The sequence below is a fragment of the Dasypus novemcinctus genome, chromosome 21 (assembly GCF_030445035.2).
Source record: "Dasypus novemcinctus isolate mDasNov1 chromosome 21, mDasNov1.1.hap2, whole genome shotgun sequence".
Classification (NCBI taxonomy): Eukaryota; Metazoa; Chordata; class Mammalia; order Cingulata; family Dasypodidae; genus Dasypus; species Dasypus novemcinctus.
In genome coordinates, this window is record NC_080693.1 from 84,526,383 (window position 1) to 84,536,945 (window position 10,563).

Genomic DNA, 10,563 nt, shown 5'->3' on the forward strand with positions numbered 1-10,563 from the left:
GCGGACCCAGCATGAGCGTGCACGCGCCTGTGGGGGACCCCCACCCACCAAGGCCGGTGCTGAAGAGGCAGGCCCAGGGCCTCCAGCCTGGCAGGGGCTCCTCTCTCCCTGGCTCTTCCTGCCAGGCAACTAGGAGGACTTCCTCCCTCCCTCCCTCCCTCGCAGTGAGGCTAGACCTCCCCCTCCAGGCCTCGCTGGACCACGCCTGCCAAAGCCCAGCTCCCGAGCCCCGGCCAGGGAATGCCGACACGGACAGCCAAATCCCCGGCGAGCTGGGTGCGCAGGGCACTCTGTGCCAGCGAGGAGCCGGGGGCCGGCCCCTCCCGTTGACCCAGCGCGTGTGCACGTGTACTGGGAGACCAGCCCGGGGGGCTATTGGCTCCGTGTTCCACGGGCTCGGGTGCTAAGTGTCCTGGGGTGGCCTCCTATCAGGGCATTTGGACCCTGGTCACTCTGTCCCTTGGAAGAGAGCAGCCGCAGGCTCCACACACATCCAAGGTGAGGTCAGGCCCATGAGGGGGCCTGGGAGGTCAGGAGGTCTCCCCAAAACCCAGAGGTCCCCCTTTCATCCGCCCCATTGCTCCATGGACCTGGGGACACGCTTATGACAGAGGGCAGGGAAGGGGCCCAGGACCCGGAGCAGAGGCGGCACCCAGGCCCCCGCGGGAACCACTTCGCCTCTCTCCAGGCCAGCCGCACCGAGCAACAGGAGAGCCCCCGTGTCCACAGGCAGGGCCTGCAGAGTCCTCCCTGCGGGGAAGGGGCACCTGGTCCCTGGGGGGAGGGCAGGCTGGGGGGTATTTGCAAGTTTTAGAGAAGAAAAGACATTCCAAGGAGACCACAGTCTTTCTTCACTCTTTACTGTGTAAAAATAAACTCAACAATTCATGTCGTTTCAGCAAGAAAAAGAAAAAGGAAAAAAAGCAAGTATACCAGTAGAAATAGTGCATTTCCAGAATTGCTGATGGGAGGTGGCAGGTCCCATGGTTTTGACCCATTTGATACCCAAAAGGCTGCAGATCATATGAAAAATGTATAGCTTTGGTTAGCAAATAATGAAAAAGTAAGATACATCGATTCTTTTTCATATTATACAGTATATACATTGTAACAATATCAACTTTAGGGGATTTTGCTTTTCTTTTGGCAAATAAGACAAAATTGGGACTCTAAGTATTGGGCTTTTTTCTCCTCAATGACTCGTTCCCTTTAACAAATTGCACTTAACGTCCGATGTACACAGAAGCGATACATTCCCGTCATTAGCTGCGTAAATTTACACACTGTGTTTTGAGAGAGAAAACCACCATTGCTTCAAGTCACCTTTTGGGTGCCATCCGATGATGCAAGATTCGGTCCTCTTAATTTTAACAATACGTAACACCGATTTCTTCAATCAGGGTTGGAACCGACATTCAGATGCTCAGCGCCGTCCGTTCAACTTGTGTCAGCTCCAAGGAAGAAGGCCCACCGCCGGTTGCCAATGCTCCATCCCGGTCCCCAACGTGCCTTTGAGAACTGGGGGCCCCTCTTTGGAGCCCAGTGGAACGGCTCTGTGAACCTCCCGCCAGCCTCTCCCCTCCCCCCTCGCCGCCCACAAAGACACCCCCTTGGTCTCAGGTCCCAGGGCTGGTGACAAAGTGACCTTTGCAGTCTTAGAAAATAACTCGGGAGTCTACAAAAGGAAAAGAAAGCATACAAAATGTATCTCTTTCTTCCAAAATACATGCTTTCAGTCCTACGTTTCGGTGGAGCCTGAAAGTGTTTTCAAGGGAGATAGAGGTTGGGTTAATTTATATGTTTATCCTTTTCATTCATAAAAATACTCGTTTGGTAATAAACTTTTTCTTCTACGGTTAAGAGAAATAGTACTGTTATCAAAAGCGAGAAGGCTTAAGATTCAAGTGGGATCTAAGCCCCCACGGGCCCGGAGAGCCTCTACCAATGAACGGCTCCCCACCTCGGCCGCCCGGGGGCTGCCGGACACCAGCTAGGCATTAAGGAGACACTGCCTCGACAGTGCTTTTTTATCTTCTTAGTTTATAAAACGGCATTACCTGAGAGAGGCATGTATTAGTCAGTGCAAGAGGGAACGCCAATCGGATTAAGGAGCAGGTGGACAGACGGGGATTCTATTTGCGGCCGTGTCCTCTCCCTTCTCGGGGCCAGCCAAGTGCCAAGTGTGGACACAGTGAGGGAGTGGAGGGGCTTGGCACAGACCCCACCCCGGGGCAGGGCGGGAGCTAAATGTCAGCCTCTGTCCCTGGCACCTGGGGTGCAGCAGGGGCGGGGCGGGCAGGGAGTGGGCACAGGTGGGCATCAGCTTGGGGGTAGGCTCTGCCCTTCCCGAGTCAGGGCAGAGGATGGCTTGTGGTCCTGAACGGACAGCTCCCACCGCACCCGGCTGGGGCAGGAGGGGGTCTGGGGCAGGGCAGGGGCTGGTGGGAGGTGCTGACGGGAGAGCACCTAGCACGGTCCGCGCCCTGCCGAGCAAGGGCTCCCGGCTGGCTGCAGTGAGGGGCGGGGCCATCTGGTCGAGAGGGGGTCTCCAAGCGCTCGCTCTCTCCCGACGGCGGGAACCTTGCAGGCTTGTTCTCCACCTACCTGCTAAGAAGGCTTCGTGGGGGCGGGGGTGGGGAGGGGGAGAGGCAAACCGACCTCTCTCGCCGTCCTCCAACCCCCGTGGCTTGCTTATCCAGCCATTTTCGGTCGCTTACACGGGTGAGCCTAGAACACCGGATGGCACTTGGCACACAACACGGATCTGGAGAAGTCCATGCAGGCGGGGGGACACGCATCGGACCGAAGGAGCAAGGAACACGCCACCCCGGGAAACATGCAAACAGATGAGGGCCCTGCAGATCCACAACGCCACAGCCCAAGGCTCTGGTGAAACACAGTTATCTAAGGAAAAGCCACTGTTTTAACAAGAACGCACAGCGCGCCGGAGCTGCGCCCTCGTGGGGAGAGCGACGCATCGCAGAGCGGCGACTGGGTGCCGTGCAGACAACCACAAGCACAGACACCTCACAGACACACACGGAAGCACGGGGTTTCCCACGCAAAATGGACCTGTGTGGAGGGAGACAGGTGTCCCTGGGAAGGAACAGAAGACGGGAACACCTGCTTCTCCTAAAGGAATGTCTGCAGCTGCAGAGGAGCCGGGCAGCACGGGAGAATTTCTAGAAAGACGTGCCAGCCTCTGGCTAATTAGACTCCTGTGACGGAGCCCCAGGGGCCCACGGCGCATGCAACCTCCGGGTGATTAAGCAGCGCCGCGCTCACGCACCCTGGGCATGAGCTTCCCAAGTTCTCGCTCTCTGTCAATACACACACACACACGCACACACGGAGGTACACACGCTGTTCTCCCTCCTCGGTAGGGCTAGAAGGAAATGTGCATGGTTGGTTTTCATAGGGGAAACAAAAACGCCGGCCAGGTCCCTTGCCACACGCCAGTGACAGGCTCGGGGCTGCTATGGGACCTGAGCCCCGAGAGGGATGGAGGGTGGGTTTTAGGGCCCCTGCCCCCTCGGAACCGGCTTGCACTGGACCGGGGTGTGCTGGGAGGGATATGGCTTCTGCGGCGTCCGGGCAGGACCTTCCCACTGATTGGTCGGGTTCCAGCCTCAGGGCCCCTGTGTGGCTGGGCCTTAAGTCAGAGCCTGGGGCTCCTTCCCACGGAAGCTTCCAGCCTCCCCGCGCCCACGGCGGGAAGGGAGGGGCAAAGGCCACGGCTTCCTGGTTGGGGGTGGGGGCAGCGGGACGGCACGGGGGCCGGAGCGGCTGGTGGCCAACAGCGAGGGGGATCCCCGGTCTTGCAAGGAGCAAGAAGGTGGGCAGGGCCGAGGGGCAGACATGCTCCCGAGACCCCTGGGCGAAGGCGGGCTGCAGTCCAGCCACCAGGCCCAGAGCTGCCCTCGGACGCAACAGCAGGGGGTGAGGGGTGAGGGAGAGAGGGAGAGGGAATGAGGGGGCTGAGAGGGGGAGGGGGGAGGGGAGTGAGGGAGTAAGGGAGGTGAGGGGGTGAGGGGAGAGGGGGTGAGGGGGAAGGAGTAAGGGGTGAGGGGTGAGGGGGAAGGAGTAAGGGGTGAGGGGTGAGGGGTGAGGGAATGGTGGCCCCATCTGGAGACCAGCCCCGCCGCCTCTGCAGGCTCGCAGCCTCTTCCCCTGCGCAGGGGAGGGCTCGGTGCCGGCCCTCAGCCTCCAGCCCTCCAGAGGGCATGCCCTTCTGACACAGAATAAAAAACCTCCCGAGAGGCGCCTGGCCTTTCCGAATGCTGCGAGCCCTTCAGCATCAGCCTGGAGCTGCCCATCCTCAAAGAGGAGCAAGACAGATGCGTGCGCTCACGCGGGGCGCCGGCCCCAGGCAGAGGTGTCACGTGCAGATGGTCAACGGGTCAGGAGATTTCCCAAAGCCACAAAGAAGGAAAGAAAGGAAAACCTCCCCCCCGCGCCACCACGCACGTGCGCACACCAGGGCCTCTCACCGCTTCCACGCCGTTCAAGACGTCGTGTCGCCTGCTGAGCTGTGAGCGGGGGACGCCCGGGGGTGGCCCAGGGCTCCAAGAGGGAAGGGGCACGTCCTCGGGGACGGACAAGGGCCAGCGCCGCTTCCCGAGCGGGAGGAGGACGAGACCGGGCTGCGTGCGTGCGCGTGTGCAAGGGCGACAGCCCGAATTCATTCTGGGGGCGAGGGAGAGGAGAGACGGTGGAGCGTCACGGCACAAGCGGGGGCGGCGGGCCGGGGGCCCTGGGCGGGGCGCGCTGGCCCCGCCCTCAGTTGATCTGGCGACAGGCTTCGAATGTCCACTTGGTGGCCCCGCCGTAGATCTCGATGTTGGTCTCGGCCCAGGCGATGACGTTGCCGGACAGCGCCTTGGAGCTGCAGGTGGCCAGGTTGTACACCTCCCCAGGGGTCAGCTTGCGGTCCCAGATGTTGAAGTGGGCCAGCTCGCCCACGAACGCCTGCGTGGCATCGAACCCACCGCCCAGGGTGTCCTGCGTGGGAAAGCAGAGGGGGAGGGCGGAAGGGGCGGTCAGGGCGATGTGGGGGCGGCGGGGGCTCTGCCTGGCAGGGGGCCCCCTCCCTGGGGGGTGAGTCTTGGTGTCTCTGTGTCTCCAATCGGGGACGCTCCTGTCCACCTCTGGGTACCATTTCACTTCCCCGGGGGTCTCCAGCTCTGCGTTGCCCTCCCCCACGGGGAGCCCAGGAGGCACCAGGACTCGGCCAGTGGGGGAGGGGCCGCGCCCTCCCCTCACCCTCCATGCTTCCAGTCAAGGAATCCCAAGGCCCTCTCCTGCCAGGGTCAGCCACCCAACGGGACGGGGAGGCCTGGGGTAACTGGCCCTTCGTTTTTCTCCTGGGTGTCCTCTGGGAGATGAACCACTCCATGGGAAATTAATTATTCATCCTTAAAAGCAGAGTTGGCCTTCCAGTGCCAAAAACAAGGTCCCTGCGGTCCCTGGGAGCGCAGAGGCCAGAGCCCGCTCCTGCCATCTGACTGCAAACCCACCCCGAGGACAGCCGCGCCCAAACCGCCCGCGGCCTGCTCCTGTCGGAGAGGCCAGGCCTGCTCCAGCTCCCTCCCCGCCCCGGGCCCCTTCCCCTCCCACCCCTCCCCCTCTCCCCCCTCCCCAGCCCAGGCACCTGCTCCTGGCCCAGCACCAGCACGCCCTGAGGCTTGATGGGGTGGTAGGGCGCCAGGTTCTCGCCGCTGCCGCCCTGGGTGCCGTCCTGGTAGGCCTCCCAGACGCCGTCCCGCGTGGTCCAGGTGACGCAGATGTGGTGCCACTTGCCGTCATTGATCACGAAGGGCAGCTTGGCCACCTGAGGGGCACGGCACACGCGCCTTACGGGGGGGCCTCACGGGGGCCTCGGTACCGGGCGTCACCAGCTATCCTCTCGCTGCACGCCTTACGGGCTCTCGCTGCACGCCTTACGGGCCGCTGCCGCCTCCTGCTCTGACCTCCCCGGGCCCACTGCCTCCCCCCCCCCCCCCCCGCTGCACCAATGGACCAGGGACTCACACTGGAAATGGGGTGCTTTGCCGAGGAGGCCCCTATGGCGGGCCTGGGCGCGCAGTCTCCCGCTGGCTCTCCTCCCTCTTTGCCGTCCACCCTCAGACTCACCGAGTCCCCGAGGGGGCGCCCGTGGTGACCCTTCCCGCGGGTGGGCACACCAGCGCGCAGATGGCGGGGGTCCAAGCTCACGGCCGCCTCCCCGGCCTCTCCCTCTCCTCCAGCCTTGCACTTCTCACTTGGCCCCCCAAGTCCCGGCCCGTGCAGGGGAGACGGCCCCTGGTCTCTGAAGCTCCAGCCCCCTTCTGACCTGGAATTTCACCCACCCGCCGGCCTCCCAGGAGAGACCAGCACTGACGCCCGTGTGACTTAGGGGGACGCTCTGGGAGCGAGGGCTGGCGTCCCACTCCCAGCCCCGCTGCCGGCCATTTATTTCCAACGCGGGGCCTGGAGAGTGGGGAGCCCCAAAGCGGGGGGCTAATTCCACAGCTACGGGCAGGAGCTCATAGAGGGAAAGAGATCTTGGCTAGGGAAGATCTCCAGTGCAGCTCTGGTTCCCCCAAACATGGAGAAGCCACTTCCAAGGCAGCCGGTGACGAGAGGTCGGGGTGTGAGTCTGCGGGTGGACGAGGAACGGCCCCACCAGTCACCTGCCGCCATCCCCAAGCCTGCACACCCGTGCACTGTCCTGGGGGCCCCCCAGACCCCTCCGGGCCTGTCCCCACCTCCACTTCCCTGGGTCCTGCCTGGCAGTAGCGTTCCTCGGGGTCCCGGCAGGGTCCGACGCCGTCTGCCCCCCCCCCCCCGCTGCCCCCAGCCTGGGCGGGGGCTCTACCTTGTCGTTGATGAGGATCTCCATGGGGTTACTGCCCCACTCAATGAGGACCAGCTCGTTGGCCTGGCCGGGCACCGCGTAGGAGAACGGGGTGCCCACGCCGGGGGCGGCGCTGGACTTGAGCCACAAGCACACGGAGAAGGCGTACATCTCCGGCAGGCTCTTCTTCACCTTGGCGTACATGTAGTTGGTCCTCAGGGGGAACGTGAGCTGGAACTTGTCCCCGGGGCGGTTGTCCCTCTGACCTGGGGCGGGGGAGGGGTGGCGAGAAGGACACAGTTCCCACGGCCGCACCTGACCAGGTGCCTGCAGGGGTCTCGGGCCTGCTCCATCCCTGCCAAGTCCCGGGACTGCGGACAGGGCGGCCTCCGGGCTCGGCGAGGTCAAGTACTTTGCCCCAGGGCACCGGGCCAGTCCCAGAAGGAGCTGACGCAGCCTCTGGGCTCGTGGCCTGGCGCGGCGCGGCCCCCTGGGTGGCGGGGACGCCCGTGCGTGGCGGGGGCCGAGCATCCACGGAGGGCTGGGCCAGGGGCGTGGGCAAGAAATGAGTCGCCCACGGTGGCCGGCCCCCAAGGCACGGCGGACAACGAGGCGAGCTGCCCCCGGAGCGGCCCCTGGGGGGTCTGACCTCGATTCCGTGAGGCTGACAGAGCTGAGAACCTTCAGTTCTGGGCTCTCCTCGGTCCCCCGTGCCGGGTTCATGGGGAGATGCCAGGGAAGGGGGTGGAAGGAGGAGGCGGGCTCTGGCTCAGCAGGGCACCTTCTAGAGATGATTTCTTGGCCTGGGGCTGTCACACTTCCTTCTAGATCCGGGTGTGCTGCGGCCCCTGGCCACTCATCGCACCAGCCACCTGGCCCTGAGGATTTGGGGCTGTCTGCAAATCCAATCCACCTCACAGTGACTCGCGGTCCTCTCGGGGGCTCTTGGAGTAACTGCCCCGAGCCCTGCAGAGAGGGTAGGGCAGGGGGCGCTGGGGACCCCCCAGAGGCAAGGAGGGTCCCCAAGGTGAGCACCTTAAGGACCAAGCCTCATCTCAGGGTGAGGTCCCTGCGGCCCGAGAGCCTCCCGGGCCACTTGGGCACACACACACCTGCTGACAAATGTGGCCAGTGAATGCTTGCCGCCACCCCCGCCCCCAGCACCCTATGCCGTGGCCATGGCCGTGGCCTGGTGTGACTCTCTGCAGGAGAAATGTTCCCACTCAGGCTGGGACGGGACACCGAGCCACACATCCGGCCGGCTCCCGAGTGTGGCCCCAGGCTCTGCCAGGGAGCTCAGCAGCAAGCCAGCTCCCCCGGCCAGGAAATTATTTCCAGAAGGCCCCCTGCTAGGCCAGCGCCACCTCCCCCCTTCCTGGCATCTCCCCTGCCAGCCTCCTTAATGCCGCCCACACCCCCCACCAGCTCAACCCCTGGCCACTCCGGAGGGGGGGGGGTTGCATTTTCCCTCCCTCCCCTCCCTCCTTCCCGGTCTGTTTTTCAGTTACATAACGAGCCTTAAGATGGCACTGTTCAAATTCGCCCTGCACGTCTTGCAGTCCGAGCAGGATCACGTGGCCCTGCTCAGCGCCGGGCCCTCGTTTACAACCTTGTTTGATTTCTGCGCCTTCAAAGCAGAGCCGCCCCAGCTCTTCTGTGTGCCCGGCGCGGGCGCGAGTGGAGCTGGCCAGGATCGGCCACCCAGGAACAGCGGGGACAGGGATGCGCAGGATGCCTGGGCTGGGATGGCTCAACGGAGGCTCAGGTTGGGGGGGGGGTGATCCAAAGATCCCAAGAGGATGTCGTGGTGGCAGGGAGGCGGGGAACCTGCCTCTGGGCTCAAGCTGGCCGGGACCCAGGGTATCCAGCCCCAGCCTGGCTCTCTGCTCCCGGACCAGGCGCCACACTCCTTTCTTAGCCCCAGCCCTGAGCAAAGTTACTGAGGACTAAACAAATCAGACTTGAAAGGTGCGGGGAGTGTGTGATCCTGCCTTGGAGGGAGAGCCGACCCCAGCCAATCCCTTCGTCGGTTTTCCTTCTCCCAAAACATCGGGAATCCAGGGCACCCCCGCCCAGCACCCGGGGGGTGTGGGGAGATGGGAGGTGGGAGGGAGGCGCCGGGTGGCTCCGGGCTTTTCCACCGCGCAGCTGGGCAGTTCAGGGAACCGAGCCGAGGCGGGGTCCCGCGGGCCACGCCAGCCGGCGGCAGGAGGCGCGCCACCCCCGCCCGCGGCCGCGCAGCCCCGGTACCTTTCTCGAGCTCGCTGATCCGCTGGTGCAAGGAGGTCAGGGCGCTCTCGATCTTGACCCTCTCCTCCGTGTCGTTCTTCGGGCCCCCCTTGCCCTCCTCCAGGCTGTTCACGCGGGACAGCACCTGCCTCTCCAGGTCATCGATCTTGCTCTGCAGCAGGTCCTTGAGGCTGTTGGTCTGGCTGGAGGAATTGAGCCGGCTGTACTGCTGCGGGGGCGCAAAGGCGGGGGGACCACCGCGTTACGCGCACGGCGGGCATCTAGCCGGCGGCGCCGTCCCCTCGGGGCGACTGCGGGGGCGGCCCGCAGGGACCGGCCGGCTCTGGGCGCCCGACTGCGCGGGAGCGCAGCCGAGCCCGGCAGGGGTCGGGGGTGGGGGAGTGCGGGAGGGCAGAGGGGCGCGCGCGCCGGGAGGGTGGGGGGCGGAACGCGGCGCTCACGGACCTCGAGGTTCTCCAGGCGGGTTTTGAGCGACTGCAAAGTTTGCCCGAGTTGGCTGAGCGTCTCGGCGGCCGGCGGCCGGGACAGGTCGCCCATGGTGTTCTTTCCCGAGCCGGGCTGCTTGCGGCCGCCGCCGGCGCGGGCCTCGCCGGCGCCCGCGTCCAGCGTGCTCTGGCTCTCGCAGCGGCCCAGCTTGGCGGTCAGCTCGCGGATGGTCTCCTTCTGGCTCAGGATGGTCTCCTTCTGCTGCAGCACGGTCTCGCGGAGCTGCAGCACGCTGCTCCGGAGCTCCTCGGCGCCGCCCGCGGCCACGGACGCGGCGCACATGTCGGCGTCCGCGGGCACCGAGGTGCAGATGAAGCGGGTGGGCCCGAAATCCTGGGCCCGGCCGCCCAGGAGGCAGAGCGCGAGCAGCGCACAGGTGCGCGCCGCGCCGCCGGCCCGCATGGCTGCGGCGCCAGGTGCGGGGGCCCCGGGCCCGCTCGACTCGCCTGGGACTGGCTGGCGCTCGGGCTCCCCGGGAGGCCCGCGTCCGTGGCCCCGCGCTGCGCACCGCCGCGCTGTCGGTCCCCACTGCCGCCTGCGCTGCGGAGCCCGCGCCTTTTATGCCGCCGCGGGAGGGGCGGGCGCCGCCGACGTCAGCGGGGGAGGAATCCCGCTTTAATTGCCTGCGGCCGGGTCCCGCGGCGCGGCGGGGGGCGCACGGGAGCGCGACGGGGCTCCCTCGCCCGCCGCCCCCTCCCGGGACGTCGCCGGCCCGCCCCGCCCCGCCGCGCGCCGCTTCCCCGGAGGGCCGGGTCGGGGGGGGGGGGGGGGGGAGAGGCATTGGCGGGGCACGGACCGCGGCCCGGGACTCTGGGTTGGGGGCTTCGGCGGCGGAGGCGCCACTCCTGCGTGGGATCCTCAGATGTCCGACGGGGTTCGGGTCAGCTCCGCGGGCGAGGGCCCCGGCGCCTGGGATCAGGACAGCCCGCTGGCACGGCGACAGGGCGGGCGAGCGCGGGCTCGTGGGCGGCTGAAGGCCGAGGGGCTCCGCG

The 10,563-nt window shown here is 65.5% G+C and overlaps 1 protein-coding gene across 1 annotated transcript; it reads right to left on the reverse strand.

Moving 5' to 3' along the window:
• Positions 1-843: 843 nt before the first annotated feature.
• NPTX1 (neuronal pentraxin 1) lies at positions 844-10,037 on the reverse strand. Its single transcript, XM_058284853.2, has 5 exons — positions 9,530-10,037; positions 9,086-9,293; positions 6,857-7,101; positions 5,651-5,830; positions 844-5,001 (listed from the first exon to the last, which is right to left on the reverse strand). Exons 1-5 carry the CDS (start codon positions 9,971-9,973, stop codon positions 4,780-4,782), a joined length of 1,299 nt encoding a protein of 432 aa, XP_058140836.1. The 5' UTR covers positions 9,974-10,037; the 3' UTR covers positions 844-4,779.
• Between the last annotated feature and the right edge of the window lie 526 nt (positions 10,038-10,563).